This window comes from Hordeum vulgare, chromosome 7H (assembly GCF_904849725.1).
Source record: "Hordeum vulgare subsp. vulgare chromosome 7H, MorexV3_pseudomolecules_assembly, whole genome shotgun sequence".
Taxonomy (NCBI): domain Eukaryota; kingdom Viridiplantae; phylum Streptophyta; class Magnoliopsida; order Poales; family Poaceae; genus Hordeum; species Hordeum vulgare.
This window is the reverse complement of record NC_058524.1, coordinates 378,686,193-378,707,119: the sequence shown is the minus strand read 5'-3', so window position 1 is coordinate 378,707,119 and position 20,927 is coordinate 378,686,193. Positions and strand designations below refer to the sequence as shown.

The window sequence follows — 20,927 nt, the reverse complement described above, 5'->3', positions numbered from 1 at the left end:
TCAATCGTTGGTATTCCTATACCTTGTTCAATCTCGTTACCGGCAAGTCTCTTTACTCGTTCCGTAACACATCATCCCGTGGCTAACTCCTTATTCACATCGAGCTCATTATGATGATGGATTACGGAGTGGGCCCAGAGATACCTCTCCGTCACACGGAGTGACAAATCCCAGACTCCATTTGTACAACCCAACAGACACTTTCGGAGATACCTGTATTGCACCTTTATAATCACCCAGTTACGTTGTGATGTTTGATACACCCAAAGCACTCCTACGATATTCGGGAGTTGCACAATCTCATGGTCTAAGGAAATGATACTTGACAATAGAAAAGCTTTAGCAAACGAATAACACGATCTAGTGCTATGCTTATGATTGGGTCTTGTCCATCGCATCATTCCTCAATGACGTGATCCCATTATCAATGATGTCCAATGTCCATGATCAGAAAACCATGATCATCTATTGATCAACGAGCTAGCCAACTAGAGGCTCACTAGGGACACATTGTGATCTATATATTCACACATGTATTACGGTTTCCGGTTAATACAATTGTAGCATGAATAATAGACAATTATCATGAACTAGGAAATATAATAATAACCACTTTATTATTGCCTCTAGGGCATATTTCCAACAGTCTCCCACTTGCACTAGAGTCAAATCTAGTTACATTGTGATGAATCAAACACCCATAGAGTTCTGGTGCTGATCATGTTTCGCTCGTGGAAGAGGTTTAGTCAACAGGTCTACGACATTCAGATCCATGTGTACTTTACAAATATCTATATCTCCATCCTGGATCTATCCACGAATGGAGTTGAAGTGGCGCTTGATGTGCTTGGTCTTCTTGTGAAACCTGGGCTCCTTTGCAATGGCCATATCCCCAGTGTTGTCACAGAACATAGTCATCAGGCCCGACGCACTTGGAATCACTCCTAGGTCGGTGATGAACTCCTTCATCCGGACTCCTTCCTATGCTGCTTTCCAAGGAGCTATGTACTCCGCTTCACATGTAGATGCTGCCACGACGCTTTGCTTGCAACTGCACCAGCTAATTGGCCCATTATTCAAAATATACATGTATCCAGTTTGTGACTTGGAGTCATCCGGATCTGTGTCGAAGCTAGCATCGACGTAACCCTTTACGACGAGCTCTTTGGCACCTCCATAAACGAGAAACATATCTTTAGTCCTTTTCAGGTACTTTAGGATATTCTTGACCGCTGTCCAGTGATCCACTCCTGGATCACTTTGGTACCTCCCTACCAAACTTATGGCAAGGTTCACATCAGACCTTGTACACAGCATGGCATACATGATAGAGCCTATGGCTGAAGCATAGGGGACGGTACTCATCTTTTCTCTATCTTTCGCCGTGGTCGGGCGTTGAGTCGTACTCAACCTCACACCTTGTAATACAGGCAAGAACCCCTTCTTAGCCTTATCCATATTGAACTTATTCAATATCTTGTCAAGGTTTGTGCTTTGTGAAAGATCTATGAGGCGTCTTGATCAATCTCTATAGATCTTGATGCCTAATATGTAAGCAGCTTCTCCAAGGTCCTTCATTGAAAAACTTTTATTCAAATAGGCCTTTATGCTTTCCAATAGTTCTATATCATTTCCCATCAACAATATGTCATCCACATATAATATGAGAAATGCTACAGAGCTCCCACTCACTTTCTTGTAAATACATGCTTCTCCATAAATCTGTACAAACCCAAACTCTTTGATCACCTCATCAAAGCAAATGTTCCAACTCCGAGATGCTTGCACCAGCCCATAGATGGAGCACTAGAGCTTGCATACCTTGTTAGCATTGCTAGGATCGACAAAACCTTCCGGCTGTATCATATAGAATTCTTCTTTAAGAAAGTCGTTCAGGAATGCCGTTTTGACGTCCATTTGCCAGATTTCATAATCATAAAATGCGGCAATCGCTAACATGATTCAGACCGACTTCAACATCGCTACGGGTGAGAAGGTCTCATCATAGTCAATCCCTTGAACTTGTCGATAACCCTTAGCGACAAGTCGAGCCTTATAGATGGTCATATTACCATCCGCGTCAGTCTTCTTCTTAAAGATCCATTTATTTTCTATGGCTCGCCGATCATCGGGCAAGTCCACCAAAGTCCATACTTTGTTCTCATAAATGGATCCTATCTCAGATTTCATGGCCTCAAGCCATTTGTTGGAATCCGGGCTCGCCATCCCTTCTTCATAGTTCGAAGGTTCACTGTTGTTCAACAACATGATTTTCATGACAAGATTGTTGTACCACTCTGGTGCGGAACGTACCCTTGTGGACCTTCGAGGTTCAATAGCAACTTGGTCCGGAGTTTCATGATCATCATCATTAACTTCTTCTCTAGCCGGTGCAGGCACCTCAGAAACATTTTCCTGTGCTGCGCTACTCTCCGATTCGAGAGGAGGTACGATTACCTCATCAAGTTCTACTTTCCTCCCACCTACTTCTTCTGAGAGAAACTCTTTCTCTAGAAAGGATCCATTCTTGGCAACAAAGATTTTGCCTTCGGGTCTAAGATAGAAGGTGTACCCAATAGTTTCCTTAGGGTATCCTATGAAGACGCATTTTTCCGCTTTGGGTTCGAGCTTCTCTGGTTGAAGTTCCTTCACATAAGCATCGCAGCCCCAAACTTTCAGAAATGACAGCTTAGGTTTCTTGCCAAACCATAATTCATACGGTGTCGTCTCCACGAATTTAGACGGTGCCCTATTTAAAGTGAATGCGGCAGTTTCCAATGCATATCCCCAAAATGATAGCGGTAAATCAGTAAGAGACATCATAGACCGCACCATATCCAATAAAGTCCTATTACGACGTTCAGACACACTGTTACGCTGCGGTGTGCCAGGCGACGTGAGTTGTGAAACAATTCCACATTTCCTTAGGTGTGTGCCAAACTCGTGACTCAAATATTCTCCTCCACGATCAGATCGTAGAAACTTTATTTTCTTGTCACGTTGATTCTCCACCTCACTCTAAAATTCCTTGAACCTTTCAAAGGTTTTATACTTGTGCTTCATCAAGTAGACATACCCATATCTACTTAAATCATCAGTGAGGGTGAGAACATAACGATAGCCTCCGCGAGCCTCAACGCTCATTGGACCGCATACATCGGTATGTATTATTTCCAATAATTTGGTTGCTTGCTCCATTGTTCCAGAGAACGGAGTCTTGGCCATCTTGCCCATGAGGCACGGTTCGCACGTGTCAAATGATTTAAAATCAAGAGACTCCAAAAGTCCAATCGTATGGAGTTTCTTCATGCGCTTAACACCGATATGACCAAGGCGACAGTGCCACAAGTATGTGGGACTATCATTATCAACTTTACATCTTTTAGTACTCAGACTATGAATATGTGTAACATCATGATCGAGATTCATCAAGAATAAACCATTGACCAGCAGGGCATGACCATAAAACATACCACTCATATAAATAGAACAACCATTATTCTCAGATTTAAATGAGTAGCCATCTTGCATCAAGCGAGATCCCAATACAATGTTCATGCTCAAAGCTGGTACTAAGTAACAATTATTAAGGTTTAAAACTAATCCCGAAGGTAGATGTAGAGGTAGCGTGCCGACGGCGATCACATCGAACTTTGAACCATTCCTGTGCATCGTCACCTTGTCCTTAGCCAGCCTACGCTTGTTCCGCAATTCCTGCTTAGAGTTGCAAATGTGAGCAACAACACCGGTATGAAATACCCAGGAGCTACTACGAGTGCTTGTAAGGTACACATCAATAACAAGTATATCACATATACCTTTGACGTTGTCGGCCTTCTTGTCCGCTAAGTACTCGGGGCAATTCCGCTTCCAGTGACCGGTTCCCTTGCAGTAATAGCACTCAGTCTCAGGCTTGGGTCCTTTTTTGGCTTCTTCCCGACAACTGGTTTACCATGCGCGGCAACTGCTTTGTTGTCTTTCTTGAAGTTCTTTTTACCCTTGCCTTTCTTGAAACTGGTGGTCTTATTCACCATCAACACTTGATGTTCTTTCTTGATTTCTACCTCTACAGATTTCAGCATTGAATACAACTCGGGAATAGTCATTTCCATCCCTTGCATGTTGTAATTCATCACAAAGCCTTTATATCTAGGTGGAAGCGACTTGAGGATTATGTCAATGACCGCATCATCCGGAAGTTCAACTCCCAGCTGAGTCAAGCGGTTGTGCAACCCAGACATTCTGAGTATGTGCTCACTGACAGAACTATTCTCCTCCATCTTACAACTAAAGAACTTGTCGGAGACTTCATATCTCTCGACCCGGGCATGAGCTTGAAAAACAAGTTTCAGCTCCTCAAACATCTCATATGCTCTGTGTTGCTCAAAACGCCTTTGGAGCCCTGGTTCAAACTGTAAAGCATGCCGCACTGAACCAGAGAGTAGTCATCACTCCGCGACTGCCAGGCGTTCCTAGCGTCCCGGTCTGCCGTGGGAACGGGAGGATCACCTAGCGGTGCATTAAGGACATATGCCTTCTTGGAAGCAGTGAGGATGAGCTTTAAGTTACGAGCCCAATTTGCATAGTTGCTCCCATCATCTTTCAACTTGGTTTTCTCTAGGAACGCGTTGAAGTTGAATGAGACATTTGAGTTGGCCATTGCATCTACAATATTTGTAAAGACAATTTTAGACTAAGTTCATGATAATTAAGTTCATCTAATCAAATTACTAATGAACTCCCACTCAGATCGACATCCCTCTAGTCATTCAAGTGAAACATGATCCACGTCGACTAGCCCGTGTCCGATCATCACGTCAGACGGACTAGTCATCAATGGTGAGCATCTCCATACGACTCATGTTCGACCTTTCGGTCTCCCGTATTTGAGGCCATATATGTACATGCTAGGCTCGTCGAGTCAACCTAAGTGTTTTGCATGTGTAAAGTGGCCTGCACCTGTTGTATGTGAATGTTAGAATCTATCACATCCGATCATCACGTGGTGCTTCGAGACAATGATCCTTCGCAACCGTGCACACTTAGGGGAATACATATCTCAAAATTTTAATGAGGGATCATCTTATCTTTGCTACTGTCGTTCTAAGCAATAAGATGAAAACGTGATAAACATCACATGCAATCATATGGTGACATGATATGGCCAATATCATCTCGCTCCTTTGATCTCCATCTTCGGGGCACCATGATCATCATTGTCACCAGCATGACACCGTGATCTCCATCATCATAATATCCATCATTGTGTCTCCCTGAAGTCGTCACGCCAACTATTACTTCTACTACTATAGCTAACCGTTAGCGATAAAGTAAAGTAATCACATGGCATTGCTTCTCATACAATAAATTAAGACAACTCCTATGGCTCCTGCTGGTTGCCATACACATCGACATGCAAGTCGTGAATCATATTACAAGAACATGATCAATCTCATACATCACATATGTAACATCACATCCTTTTGGCCATATCACATCACATAGCATACCCTGCAAAAACTAGTTAGACGTCCTCTAATTGTTGTTGCAAGTTTTACGTGGCTGATTAGGGTTTCTAGCAAGAATGCTTCTTACCTAGGTGACAGCCAAAATGTTGATATGCCAATGCTATTTACCCTTCATAAGGACAGTCCTCATCGAATCCAATCCGACTAAAGTGGGAGAGACAGACACCCGCTAGCCACCTTATGCAACTAGTGCATGTCGATCGGTGGAACCAGTCTCACGTAAGAGTACGTGTAAAGTCGGTCCGGGCCGCTTCATCCCACGATGTCGCCAAATCAAGATAAGACTAGTAAAGGAAAGCAATTGACAAAATCAGCCCCCGCAACTTTTGTGTTCTACTCGTGCATAGAATCTACGCATAGAACCTTGGCTCGGATGCCACTTTTGGGGAACGTAGTAATTTCAAAAAAAATCCTACTCTTCACAAGGATCTATCTATGGAGAAACTAGCAACGAGCAATGGGTAGAGCATCTTCATACCTTTGAAGATCGCTAAGCGGAAGCGTTGCTAGAACGCTGTTGATGCATTCATACTCGCAGCGATTCAGATCGCGGTGGATTCCGATCTATGCACCGAACAACGGTGCCTCCGCATTCAACACACGTGCAGCCCGGTGACGTCTCCAACACCTTGATCTAGCAAGGAGGAAGGAGAGGTTGAGGGAGAGCTCCGGCAGCACGACGGCGTGGTGACAGTGGAGCTGCGTGGTACTCCGACAGGGCTTCACCAAGCACTATGGAGGACGAGGACGAGGACGAGTAGGGTTCCGCCGAGAGAGAGAGAAGTTGTGTCTCAAATCAGCCTCAAACCCTCCACTATTTATAGGAGGAGAGGGAGGAGGGTTCCCACCCTTAGCGTTTCCCACCCTAAGGCCTCGTTTGCCACGGAGGGATTCAGGAGGTTTCGAGAGGAAAATCTCTGGGAGGGCGAGAAACCCCACAGAACCTCGGGAGCCCATTTGGTAAGAGGGGTTTGCTTAGCCGAATCCCCTCCGTTCCACTTCAATCCCTTCCTATTCATGTGTTTCAAGATCCTCCTCGAAGGACTGGTGGAAGCAAAGCCCCGAGGATTTGAGAGGATTGGGTGGAAGGAAGGGATTCAACAAATCCCCTCCTCCCCAAACCTCCCCAATCCACTTCTACCAAACAAAGCCTAAGGGGTGTGGCAGCCCATCTAGGTCAAGGGGGCAGCGGCCAAGGGGTGGAGGGAGTGGCGCCCTAGGGTGGGCAAGCCCACCACGCCTAGGGTTAGCCCACCTCCCCTCTTCTTGCGCCTTGGACTGGTGGTGGTGGCACACCAACCCACATATGGGCTGGTTCCCATCCACCTATTGGCCTATATGCCCCTTTCGGGCTGGTGTCCCTTCCCGGTGGATCCCTGGAACCCTTCCGGTGGTCCTGGTACATTACCGGTGACGCCCGAAACACTTCCGGCCATCAAATCCTCACTTCCTATATATGAATCTTTACCTCCGGACCATTCCGGAACTCCTCGTGATGTCCGAGATCTCATCTAGGACTCAGAACAACCTTCGGTAACCACGTACACTATTCTCATATAACCCTAGCATCATCGAACCTTAAATGTGTAGACCCTACGGGTTCAAGAAGCATGCAGACATGACCGAGACACCTCTCCGGTCAATAACCAACAGCGGGGTCTGGATATCCATGTTGGTTCCCACATGTTCCACGATGATCTCACCGGATGAACCACGATGTCGGGGATTCGATCAATCCCGTATGCAATTCTCTTTGTCTACCGGTATGATACTTGCCCGAGATTCGATCGTCCGTATCCCTATACCTTGTTCAATCTCGTTACTGGCAAGTCTCTTTACTCGTTCTGTAACACATCAACTTGTGGCTAACTCCTTAGTCACATCGAGCTCATTATGATGATGGATTACCGAGTGGGCCCAGAGATACCTCTCCGTCACACGGAGTGACAAATCCCAGTCTCGATTCGTACAACCCAACAGACACTTTCGGAGATACCTGTAGTGCACCTTTATAATCACTCAATTACGTTGTGGCGTTTGATACACCCAAAGCACTCCTACGGTATCCGGGAGTTGCGCAATCTCATGGTCTAAGTAAATGATACTTGACATTAGAAAAGCTTTAGGAGACGAACAACACGATCTAGTGCTATGCTTATGATTGGGTCTTGTCCATCACATCATTCCCCATTGACGGGATCCCATTAGCAATGACATCCAATGTCCATGATCAAGAAACCATGATCATCTATTGATCAACGAGCTAGCCAACTAGAGGCTCAATAGGGACACAATGTGATCTATATATTCACACATGTATTACAGTTTCCGGTTAATACAATTATAACATGAATAATAGACAATTATCATGAACTAGGAAGTATAATAATAACCACTTTAATATTGCCTCGAGGGCATATTTCCAACACAAGGCAGCTCCGATGGCGGTGGGTCTGTATCCTCCATGCCCGCCGCACGCCGACGGTGATGGATATGTATCCTCCGATCCTATCGCATGCCGACAGAGCGCCGGCGATGTCCCAGGCCCTTCCAGCAAGGCGTGCAGCTCCGGTCGCTCCCGCTTCGGCCGGTCCGCTCCAGTTCAGGTACGCCGCCCACCTACACCACCTTCTGCTCTGGAAGTGATGCCCGGCCACCGCTAGGTCCTCGTACCCGCGTCGGCGACGGGGCACTCGAGGATGCCGGAGTCCGAGGCGCGTGCAGCACGTCGCGAGCGGTAGCGAGCGAGGGAGAGGGGGAGGCGCTGGCCGCGCGACGTTCGACCTGGAGCGCATTAGTCAACCCCGAGGATGCGCTCCTTGCGGGCGTCCTGTGTCGTTCCCTAACGACGGCGGAGTCAGATGCATGTCGCCTCTGTCGCAAGAACGTCGATGCGCTCCGACTGGCCATCCAGTTATTGGAGCGCGAGGCAGCAAAAGAGGCGGCGGCGAAGGCAAAAACGGCCCACCATGCCAAGGAGTAGGCCCGCCTACTATGCAGGTTGTACGACATGCATTGCAACTACGACGAGGACGAGGACGAGGACGACGATGACACTGACGCCTCCACCTCCGGCTCCAATGACGACGACGACACTCCACCGCATGCCGATGCCTACACGGAGGATGGGAACAACTGTATGGACAACCGGAAGGGGAAGGGGGCGGCGAGAAAATGGTGATTTCCTCCACCCTTCCCCCTTTTTTCATATTTTAATTATGCTTAAGTAGTTTCTAGTATGAACTTGTCGATGAACTCCGATGAACTGTGATCCTTTTGTTCGGCGAAGCAATCCGATCCTCTTGTTTTATGTAACGTTACATGCGTTTGTATGCATATGAGGGTTCGGATATGAGAGATGCGTACGCGGAAGGCAAAAAATAAGTCACGTCCGATCAGTGTCTGCGGACGCGTTCGTGGACGTTTGAGGGGCCGTATTTGCCATACGTTGATGTAGATGCTCTAACATTACATAAATTTGTTATTAAACGAATTAGTAGTATGAGTTGTCGTCACTTTTGAGTACGGGTTGATGTGGCTTGACAGCCTCCCCAACATATGCCCATTCTCGTGGTTGACGTTCAGTAACATGTAAAAGGGTTTGCCATTCCTAGTGGCGTCAATCTGCTCCACACAATAAATAAAGGCGCGTGCTACCGATCAACCGGCTAATTTCCTCGGAAATCAGCCGAGTCATCATTGGATTTGGTCGTTTCCATGCTGCTGCAATACACATACGCACACATGGCTCATCTCGCTGCACAACACAAAGAAACACAACAAACGCCCGTTTAGCCGCATGCATTGTCGAAGCCACGTCGGCTTCATTGCAGCATCGCCATCGCGACTCGACATGGCAGCGCCCATCTCGTAGAATTGTCGATGAAGCGCCAACCACAACATGGTCCACGCTTCAATGCCGCATCGCCGCCTCGACTCACCTGTGCCCCCGCAGCAGCGCCCTCCTCGTCAGCGAAGCATCGACCACGGTCGACACTTCATTGCAATGTCGCCGCCTTGACTCGTCGCGCCCTCGGAGTAGCGCGGCCGGCGAAGCGCCGGCCACCACAAGGTCGATGCTTCAATGCAGCTTCATCCTCCTTGACTCGTCGCGTCCTCGGACCAATGTTGTCGGCCACAACACGGTCGGCATTTTAATGCAGCGTCGCCGCCTTGACTCGCCGCGCCCACGGAGCAGCGCCGTCGTCCTCGACTTGTCGCGTCACCGCAGCAGCGCCGCCGTCCTCGACTTGTCGCGACACCACAGCAGAGCCGCCGGCAGCAGCGCCGCCAGCGAGTGGCACTTACCTTCCCCATCATGTTGCGTTGTAGCACCACCGACGGTGAGTTACGCTGCCCCCGCTTGCGGGAATGGTGGTGTTGCATCCGCCGGTTTGCAACACCACAGTGGTGGCGCGCAAGCAACGAATGATGCCCCGATATGCAGCGCCCCATCGCCCCCATTCTTCTCCACGTATGCATCAGCATCCTCTATTGTGCGTGGTGGTCGGAGGGGTCACAATTTTGACATGGCGGGCGTAGAGAAAGGTTGTGTGCCCTGAGCACAAGAGGTGGAGGTAGCGGATGAACTCGTAAAAATAAATGAGTGGACGACGTCTCTATGCGGGGATAAGGCTAAGAGCAAGTCTAGTAGAACCCTCAAATCCTTAAAAATAACCGCTTTTTTTTACAGTTTTCGTCGACAAAACGACGTAGACTAGAACCCTTAAACTCTTAAACCCGTAAAAAAAATTAAAGGTCCAACCCGCAAACCCTTTCCCAACCTGTAGAAGTGACGGTTGGGAGGGAAAACTGCCCCCAACCCGCACTCCACTTCCCACCTCGCGCGGGAGGCAGTTGGTTCCCCGCGCGCGCGAGGAAGTTGCCTCGGCCGCCGCCGCCCCGCGCTCCCTTCGCGCCCCGGCCGTTGCGTCCCCGCGTCCGCCCCGCCCGCCCCGGCCGCCGTCGCGTCCCCGCGCCCGCCCCGCCCCGCCCCCGCACCCGCCCCGGCCGCCGCGCCCGCCCCCGCGCCCGCCCCGGCCGCCGCGCCCGCCTCGGCCGCCGTCGCCATGGCCTCCATCTCCGCCGCCGCCAAGGCCACCTCCGCCGCCTTCGCCCACAAGGTCCCCTCCCCTTCCCTCTCCCTGCCGCAGAAGGAGCTCGCCGCGGCGGCGCCGCAGCAGTAACAGTGCGCGAGCGCCAGCAGACGACGCGCGCGGTCCTGGCTGTATTCCAATTTTTGCATTAGGTGAAATATCCGAATATTCCGTTATAAGGGTTGGGTTTGAGGGTTCTAGTCTTTGCTCCTGTTTTTCAACCCTTAAAAGTGTCAAAAATGGGCAATTCTCAACCCTTAAAACTGATTTTAGATTTAAGGGTTTGAGAGTTCTACTAGAGATGCTCTAAGAGGCAAAAACAATACGCATAGAGCCGCGTGCCGCATATTGAAGACGGCTTACATCGTATTAAAATCAGTCAGACAATTTTAATACTTTTTCATAAAGCGAAAGGGCATAATGGTCCAATGGCATCGCCGTAAATACCTCCGCAAACTTGGCTTGCCATCTGAATAAATGCAAGCCAGGCTCGCTCGAACTCCTCAAGCCACCCAAACTCTCGAGAAAAAACTGACGCCAAGAGAGGAAAGAAACGCCCTCCTTCCTTCCTTCCTTCCTTCCCCAGCCATCTCCTCCTATCCTGCATGCGCGTGCGCATTTTCACACTAAACCCCCAATCCAACCGGCCGCGGCTCGTCGCAGATCGGCACAGCAGTCGACCGCCGCCGCGGAGGTGTGTTCTTGTCCCGAATCCCTGTTTCTTGATCTCCCTCCTCCTTCTCCCTTACTGATTCTGCAGGCCAATCCGTAAGCTTCTGTTTTCTTTGCTTCTTTGGATTGTCGGGCTCTTGGTTTGGCGGCGAGGGGTGGTGGGTTTTGGCGAGGTTTGGGTTAAGGAGTTGGGAAGGCTTTTTAGTCTCTTCAGGTTTCATGGGGGAGAGAGAGACGATAATCTCTCCCGTTATTTCCTGAATTTTGTGTATTAGGTGCTTGTTCCGCTGATCATACTGCTCGGTAGCCGAGCATTTGAACAGTAGTTTTTTTTTCGAATATTCAATAGTTCAGTTCCTTGATGGAGACCCTGAATTTTTATCCAAGGATACTCAGGTCAGATCAGCCTCCTACATCCGCTTGGGAATCTTTTTACCTGCCCCGGTTAATTGTATTAGTATATACGTACTGATACTTTAGGGTCACGTCTAACTCGGTTGATTGCTAAGGGATGCATTTGCACCCAATAATAGGGGTGAATTCTGATTTTTGGTGTTGGAGATAAAAATAGTGTATCGTCAGTCTTTTGTACCATGTGCCAGTGGCGTACGTAGGGAGAATTTTAAGAGACATTTTTTACTATGTAAAAATTAGCTGATTTTCAGGGACTATCCAAACCAATTGAAATAGATCTCACATTTTAAGGTATGCACACCCATCATTTCATTTCTGGGTCCGCCACTGCCATGTGCTCTCCATGATCTAGGTCACAGATGGCGTCATCATATTGTGCGGAACAAGAGCAAGAAAGGTTTCTGCTTTCGGTGATCTAGCGGATGACTTGCACTTGCGATGATTGAACTGGGCTAGCCAACATATTGATCAATTTGTTTCCCAAATTGCTTTGGACCATTAGATGCGGCAATTTTTCCCATGTTTGCGTATTAACCAAATTGCACAAACCTTTGTTGCAAATAACGGAGTTTAAGTTTTTATAAAAATGTGTTGAATTATTGGATGCATCAGTTTTCCCCATATTTTTTAACCAAAATTCCACAAAGATGCGTTTGGATCATTGATTTCAACTTTTTTAAAGCACGATTGCTTATGGATCTTACTAGCCACCAATAGATGTATAACTTCAATTATCAATCTTAACATAGAATCTCTCCATTTGCCCATTTGTCTTACATCCTCTTTGATGCTTTCAGGTGGCGATCATTCTTTTACCGTTAGGTGTACATCTGCTTGGCCTCTGGCACTAGCTGCAGTTACCAACAGTCCAGAATTCTCATGGCCAAGTCTCATGAGACGACGAGTAGGAAACCTCCTGGCCTCCGGTTATTCAAAGGTGACAAGGCTCTAAGAAATTACCAGACGCTCGTCTTGGTCCTTACATTCTTGGCATATACTTGCTTCCATATGACTCGGAAGATAACAAGCATAGTCAAGAGTGAGCTTGATCCCCAGACGAAAGTGGGGTCTGCCTGGGGACGATTGCATGCACGCAACAGTCTCAACATTGGTTGGTCCCCATTTAACACCTCTGATGGTTCCACTTTGCTTGGTGAGATAGATGTCGCATTCCTTGCGGTGTATTCTCTTGGGATGTTCTTCGCCGGGCATCTTGGTGACCGCATGGACTTGAGGATTGTTCTGACAATTGGCATGATTGGCACTGCCATATTCACTGCGCTCTTTGGTGCTGGATATTGGCTAAATATTCACAACTTCTACTACTTTCTGGTCTTTCAGATGATTGCTGGCTTATTTCAATCATCTGGATGGCCTTCAGTCGTTGCAGTTGTTGGTAACTGGTTTGGGAAGAGCAAGAGGGGATTGATTATGGGTATATGGAACGCACATACTTCTATCGGAAACATATCTGGTTCACTGCTTGCTGCATCTCTGCTGAAGTTTGGATGGGGGTGGTCATTTGCCATCCCCAGCATCATCATGGCTCTTGCTGGGTTGGTGGTGTTCTTTTTCTTGCCGGTTAGTCCTGATGTAATGGAGATAGATATTGATGATGGGGAGATAAACTCAGACAAGGATACTGCGAAGGAGCTCCTTTTGGAACCAGGCCAAGAAGTGAAACATGAGGCAATAGGATTCTTAGAGGCATGGAGGATTCCTGGAGTTGCACCGTTTGCTCTCTGCCTCTTCTTCTCCAAGTTGGTTGCATACACCTTCCTGTACTGGCTACCATTCTACATCAGTCATACACGTAAGTCTTCTTATTCATCTTTCAAATCTGTATAACATTCTTTCCTTCGGTGCTTCGGTAGTGATTCGAATCCCTGTATATTTTTATATAACCTGAACCTTGCTTTAAAGCGTTCATTCCTGATAGGCCTTTGCTTGTTTCAGCTATCGGTAACGAGTACCTCTCTGATGCGATGGCTGGCAGCTTGTCAACTGTCTTCGATGTTGGAGGTGTGTTGGGAGGAGTCCTTGCCGGTCATATCTCTGATCGCTTAAATGCACGAGCAATCACGGCCGCGAGCTTCATGTACTGTGCCATACCTGCCCTTTTCTTGTACCGAACATATGGAAGCATGTCGATGATGTCGAACATTTGCCTCATGTTCATCACTGGCATGTTTGTTAATGGTCCTTATGCCCTGATCACAACCGCGGTCTCAGCTGACCTTGGCACTCACAGCTCATTGAATGGTAATTCTCGGGCACTGGCCACTGTGACAGCAATCATCGATGGGACAGGGTCGGTTGGTGCCGCGATCGGGCCATTGCTTACAGGATACATCTCAACAGAGAGCTGGAGTGCCGTGTTCACGATGTTGATGGCAGCAGCACTTCTTGCTGGGCTCCTCTTGACACATCTTGTCTGTGCTGAGCTAAGAGGAAAGCTGTCTTCCAATGTGAGCAGGGTTGTTGCCAATGCACAAACCACCTGTTCAGATCTAGTGTAAGATTGTAAGTATGATCTGCTCGATATGGTATTATGCATTGGAATCAATTTTTGTAGCTCCATGACCTTCGTCGTCGACATCAACATCGGTGTGAGTCTGAAATAAGCTGAAGGATGGGGTTTCCGAGTGACTTGCTCCATACAAACTCCAGGAAGGACTAGCAGAGGGTAGAAAAGTTGTGTCCAGATTTTTTTTCTTTAGATTAGACAAATAGAGGTGAAAACACAAAGAGTTTCTGAGCCCACGTGTAGTTTCTTTTCTAGTGCCTTGTAAATAGGAATTGGGCAATAAGGTTGGGCCTGTGTTTGCTTGTATCACTGCATATTTAAGCTTGTACGCATGTGATTGCTGTTTGGGTAGATATAAAGAAATATCCCTTTATACAAGATGAGACCTGAGTCTATCTGCTGGCCATGTTGATCTCCTTATGTACTTGTATAAAACTATAAATACGTCTGAGTTGAGAAGATTGATATATTTTGGAATTGAGATCTCAGTAAAGTGTTGGTCCAAGAAAATAAATGGTGTACTGATTATTTGTTCGTCTGCTTTCAGTTAAAATTAGAAGATAACTTGTGGTTTACACGGATAATTTTGGAGTAATCTGATATTTGTTATGCACTGTTATATTGGTATGTTTTTTTATATAGTAGGGAAAAAAACTACTCCTCCGACCCAAATTAATTGACGCTGGTTTAGTACAAAGATGATCGGAGGGAGTACATAATTACATATATCAGTTTGATCTTTCCTTCCAAATTATTTGAAGTTATATCTTTGTCCTAAGCTAGACCAAATCTATAGAAAAATATGCAAATACATACGACATCAAATATAGATATGAAAATATATTGCATCATAATTCTAATGAAAATAGTTTGGCGTTGTAGACATTGATATACTCTTCTATAGATTTGTTCAAACTTCTATATATTCTTCTACAGATTTGTAACTTCTAGTACTATAACTTTTAATAGAGGAATTAGATACTTATTTAATTTATTAAATTACATATGGGATAACGGCCAAAAATGTTCATTAATGTGTGTTTAAATTTAGCATAAACATAGAGACAAATGAAGACTGGTTGGTCGTGAACCATGAGTTGGTCGCAAGATCCGATGGGTTTCACCTCTATTCTACCCTAACTTGTTTGGGGCTAAAGGCTTTGTTGTTGTTGCTGTATAGATACAAATGAAAACAGGTTTGGCTTTTCTCCCACATACCCACTTGTCTATATAGCGTACTTTTTTTTGATTAATTGTTGCTAAAAACTTGAACTTGAACAGGTCAAAACAGCGGCGTGCGGCAGGTGGAGCAGTTCTCTACTGCCGGTATGCCTGGACTGCTATCAAGTTGGTGGAGTCTCCTATCTCCGCTGCTGGCACTCATCAGTACCCCTCCATGTTAATGAATTCAGATGAGTAAAATCGTTTCATTCCTGTTTCCTGCATCAACATTTAGGGTATCTATTAGTTCACTCAGATCGTTGTATGCTGTTCAGTGCATGGTTGTCAAAAAAAATTAGGCGAATAAACAATGGAGTAAAATGGTCTGTAAATGCATGTAAGGAGATGTAAGAGCATCCCTAGCAGATCCCGTATAACCCTCCCACAAAAATCGGTTTAAAGAATACCGTAAAACGTTTTTCTGGATTTACAGTATGACTTTTGCTTTGGCAGGCAGATCCCATAAAATATTTCATTGTCCCGGTAAAATTGCACAAACCCCCTAAAAATATCCGTTAAATTACAATTGGATCCGTCTCGACCGCTCCACCGGGAGGATCTCGTCAGGGACAGAGTCGGGGCGCGCGTCTCGGGAAGCCATGGCACCGGCTGCGAGGAAAGCGGTTGGGGCTGAAATTGCCCTCTCGCCAAAGGAAAGGGGAGCCTCCAAAATCGGACGAAGTCCCGTAAATATGGAAGAAATTGGCTCGCGGATTCAGGATCCCACAAAAAAAAATCCGGGACGACCGGATTGAGGGATCTATTCGGGCCGGGCAAACCCCCTCCATCCCGCAAACCGGCGGTTATTTTGCAGGATGGCCTGGTTTGCCGGATCTGCTAGAGATGCTCTAAGTCCTGTTTGTGTTGACCTGGTGTGCTTGACGTGAGTCCAAGCCTGAGTCTGGTGGTTCAGGTTATGATACTCTTTTAGTTGGGGTTTCATGGTCCATTGTTGATCCACATTACTAAGCTTGTTTCTGAGTAATTTATCTCCGTTCTGCTTTTTTTCTTCAAGAATATATTTGTTTGGGACTTGCGAGGTACACATTTTCAGGTTTACTCATAAGCATTTGCCTAATTTATCACTAAAGCTTCGCATTCAAAAGATACTTGTACTGCAATGCAATTTTGACATGATATGACTTAGTTATTCTTTCATTGATCCCAACAAGGTCATGGCTAGGTAAATAAAAGAAAAGCTTAGCTCACCTTGGGCATGTCTCCACTGAATAACTTCTGATCCTTCATGGAAAGAATCGTCGTTACCGTTTCTTATTATCATACATACATTAGCCATTTACTAGCAAAAGGGCCCGTGGGTTGCAACGGGAGAAAAATACCACACGCTTTTAATCTTTTTTATAACCATTTTGATTTATTAAAATAATAAGCTAACTAACTAATGTAGTCAGTCCTATCCTATTTTGTTGAGAAATCAACCCGTCCATTGTTAGTTCCACCATGATGAGAAATTGAGCGGGACAAGCAAAGCAAAACATAGAGGCTACGTGAATTGATCAATGTACTGTTATTTTATTTCACTCATGGGGTAGAGAATGTGGGATCAGATGACAAACTCAAGGTGGTGTTCCATTCTCTGTCTCTACAACAATACAATCTTACATTCAATACATTCATTCATCAGCAAACAAATCCCCACAAAACAAAATTTCTTGCCGGTGCTTGGCACACGGTTGGAGGCATGGGGAGGGGATCTCACCAGATGATGAGTTCCTGCCGGAGGAGGGGATACGATGAGAGGAGCAAGGGTTAGACGCCTCTATCTGGCCATAAGGAGTCGCCGTTGCCGCACCATAACCTCGGAGTTCGCCGTGTGAGCCATGGAGGCCCGCCTCCACCTGCAAGTACTTCGCTCCGCCGTGTTGCCGCCGTTCTGCATCGAACAGACGCATCATCCCAAGTCACTGTAGCTGTCGCGTTGATTTGATCCAGAAGCTGTGCTCGAGCGCCGAAACGGGGGCAACAAGCGGGCAGAGGTACGGCCGTGGAGGCGGGTGGGTTGAGATCGACAACAGCGGTGGTTGAGGTCGGCCGCGGCGGCGAGTGGTGTGGCAGCGGCCTGGGCACAGGACAGGGTGGACCAGAGTCGACGTGATGCTCTCGAGCGCCGCAACGGGGGCAGTGAGCGGGGAGAGGTATGGCCGCGGAGGCGGGTGGGTTGAGATCGACAGGGGTGGCGGTTGAGGTCGGCCGCGGCGGCGAGTGGTGTGGCGGCGGCCTGGGCACAGGCCAGGGTGGCCCAGGGTCGACGGGAGGAGGCAATGCGTACGGGTATAATTTTTGCAGCGAATCGTTTTTTTTCTTTTGCGTTGCAGATAAATGATGGAGCGCGGGTTGAATAACAAAAATTAAGGGGATTTTTTATAAAAATGGCGTGGTGGGTTTTCCGACGGAAGCAATAGCCGCTTTATTATTATTAGGTATAGATTGCCAAAACAAACAAAAAACTATTAGTTGGGTTACCAATTTATACTGGATCTTGCAGATTTAGCATCTGCTTATGCAGTCTTGAAAGATACATAATTTTTTGTTTATCACACAGCTTTCTATTCTTTATGGAAGATCCATATCATCATTTTTTCTTCAGATTTTGTTTCATCTTTAACCTATTTTCCTGTCTTTCAGGCTATCAATTCAAATATGATTAATTCTTCCTTTTGACTGTTTAGCACTATACAACTGCCATAGACATGTGCTTTTTTACATCCATTAGATATTGATTCATCTACATGATTATGTTTTGCCATTTGGGCAGGAGGCCAGTAGACAAGCAAGATAATATTTTGAAACTTATGTCTATTTGGGCGGGCGGTGGATGGCTTCGGCAGAAGAGAAATTGGTGTACTAAGAGCACATACATCCAGTAATTTGATTTCTGGTGTTGTTTGTCTTTGAGGAAGTGGGTATATGTGGAAATGAAGGGGTATCCACGTCTGAATACCACTTTGCTAGTCAGTCTTTTTTGTAAAAAAATTGTTTTCCATGGTAATGTCATCCAGTATAAGGTCTGCACATGGAGTGATTATATTGTCTTACCTTCTATTCTGTTGAGCATAAGCTTCTATTTTTAGTCTGCTCCCTTTGGTTATATATACTTTTTTCTCAAATATGCTTCTAGCTTCATACACTCTTTTTTCTACATAGGTTTTTGAGTTGTGTTTTTTGTAATATCACTATGGAAAATAATTAGTTATGTATGACGAATTTGCAGCACTGAAAAGTTGGTTAACATGGATAACTGATATATAGGGGTATGTGACATATGTTCATTCATGAAGACACGAGCTGATTGTTTGGTAGTCTCTGCAATTTCTCTTATGACTAGCACAATTTCATTAATGTTCTGATATTACTGCTGTCCGTATATGGTCCTAATGAATAGGGCAACATTTTCTAACATGTTGGGCAGGCTTGAGAAATATGGTGATCTTTTTGACAGGGGAAGGATACCAAATTGGTTTACTTTTTGTTGGTGATCTAGATGCTACTCAAACTATAACAAAATGCAAACAATAGCTAAAAGCTTGTCCATATGGATGATAATGAAGCTGCAGTACCCTCTAATCATTGTTCTTCAGTTCGTGTCCTATAAGACAAGTCCTAGCTATCTTGTACTCTCTTCATTCCAAAATAAGTGACTCAACTTTGTAATAAAGTGTAGTTTTTGTCACAGTTTAGCTAGCCATACTTTATTTTCCATGTGGCTCATTTGTCATAGAGTCAAACAAATTGCCCACTTTTGCCAAAGTTTGGTTCCAAGCCAAAAGACAGCCACGCTTTAGTTGGCATGCGTTTGGTTTTTGTCACAGTTTGATTTGCCATACTTTATTGCCTCCGTGGTCCATTTGTCATAGAGTCAAAAAAATTATCAACTTTTGTTAAAGTATGGCGTTCGATTTTTCAGCCACACTTTGGGGCTTGCCACACTTTGATTTGATAAAATTAGTTACCAACCAAACAGACCCTAATATATACCCTCTCATAAAGAAATAAAGAAGTGTTAGATCACTAAAATAATGATTTAAACGTTCTTATATTTCTTTACAGATGGAGTATTAATTTTTATAGAAATTACTAGCGAAAAGGCTCGTGCGTTACAATGGAAGAAAAAATAGCTTCCACTTCTGAGTAAACATGAAAAAAGTATGTGTGCTATATAAGATGTGGAAGATTCCAAAGCTTCAATGATCCAAAACGCTATACTCAATGAAAGAAAGAAATGACAGACCAGCTGCATATAGGCAACACTGTATTTGTTTTAGGACGTGACTGTTGAACATGTATGTAGGTTTGGGTTTGTATATCGTACATGTAGTGTTTCTCTCCCTTGTGTATTTACTTATTTTTCGGAAGACAAGACACCGGTCACACCCCTTGTACCTATATATATGTATCTGTTGCACGATCGATCAAATCATCGATGCACACAATCTCTTCTCTCCAAACTAACATGGTATCATTCACCTTATTGATCCTCTCCTGAGCTTCCGCAACCCTACCCGCTGTCGCTGCCATCTGCAGCCGCCGCCGCCACCACCACCACCTCTCCACGCTGTTGTCCCTTCCCTCTTGCAGCCGCGACATCCACCAGCCGCCGCCGCCGCTCCGTGCCGCCGCCACCACCTTCCCACGCCGTTGCCACTTCCCTCACGCAGCCGCACCACCCAACAACCACCGCCTCTCCAGCCGCGCCGCCGTTCTCCCTTCCTAAACCCTAGCGCCGCTCTTCACCTCGTGCGTCGCCACCATGTCCGTCGCCTCATCCCGCACCAATCCTGTGACAGCTCGAGACCGACATTCCAGAAGATTCCCCTTTATTCCGTTTTCGTCGTGTGACTTATTTTTATTTGTCGCATCATTCGCATTATCCGCATTGCATCGGCATCCCGCTCCCGCCAGTTTTCAAAACTTGCATCCGTTATTAGTTGCCGGTTCTCGTCGTTTCCCGTTCTGAGCCCGACCACACTCGCACGTGCCCGTGGCATCGTCAAACCTGTTTTTAAAAGTGTGCGTAAAATATTCTCTGATTGAGTTGAAACTTGGCGTGCGGTCTTAATATATTATAGGTAGACCGCCTGCCAAATTTCGTCGCAATCGGAGTCCGTCTGGTACCCGAACAGTAGACCGTAGTGACACCGTCTCCGATCTATCGTCGGACGTTTTTCGGTGTTTTAAAATCGCGTTGCCGCGCCGCACCATTTTCCTCTCTTCCCCGGCTAGCCTACTCTACACGGTCACTTAGCCGACCACGCGTTCGAGTTCGTTCGATACCGATCGCGTTGGCGAAAACAGGGCCGGATTCGGATAAACCTAGCCCCTATGTCTATAAATAGGCAGCCATTCTCTCTCTCCCAGGAAATCCGTGCCCACCTAACCCTAGCCGCCACTCCCACCAGCCTCTCTCTCCTCCCTGTCTCCCTCCTCCAGCCGTCGGGCCCGCTCGAGCCC

The 20,927-nt window shown here is 46.3% G+C and overlaps 1 protein-coding gene across 1 annotated transcript; it reads left to right on the top strand.

The window, feature by feature from the left end:
* Positions 1–11,117: 11,117 nt before the first annotated feature.
* LOC123411583 (putative glycerol-3-phosphate transporter 1) lies at positions 11,118–14,747 on the top strand. The gene is made up of 3 exons (XM_045104551.1): positions 11,118–11,318; positions 12,508–13,523; positions 13,667–14,747. Exons 2-3 carry the CDS (start codon positions 12,590–12,592, stop codon positions 14,227–14,229), a joined length of 1,497 nt encoding a protein of 498 aa, XP_044960486.1. The 5' UTR covers positions 11,118–11,318; positions 12,508–12,589; the 3' UTR covers positions 14,230–14,747.
* The last annotated feature ends 6,180 nt before the right edge of the window (positions 14,748–20,927 follow it).

Coding starts and splice junctions, on each gene's coding strand:
- LOC123411583 (XM_045104551.1), top strand. CDS start 12,590: ATGGCCAAGTCTCATGAGACGACGAGTAGGAAACCTCCTGGCCTCCGG. Junction 13,524..13,666: donor ATTCTACATCAGTCATACAC/GTAAGTCTTCTT, acceptor TGCTTGTTTCAG/CTATCGGTAACGAGTACCTC.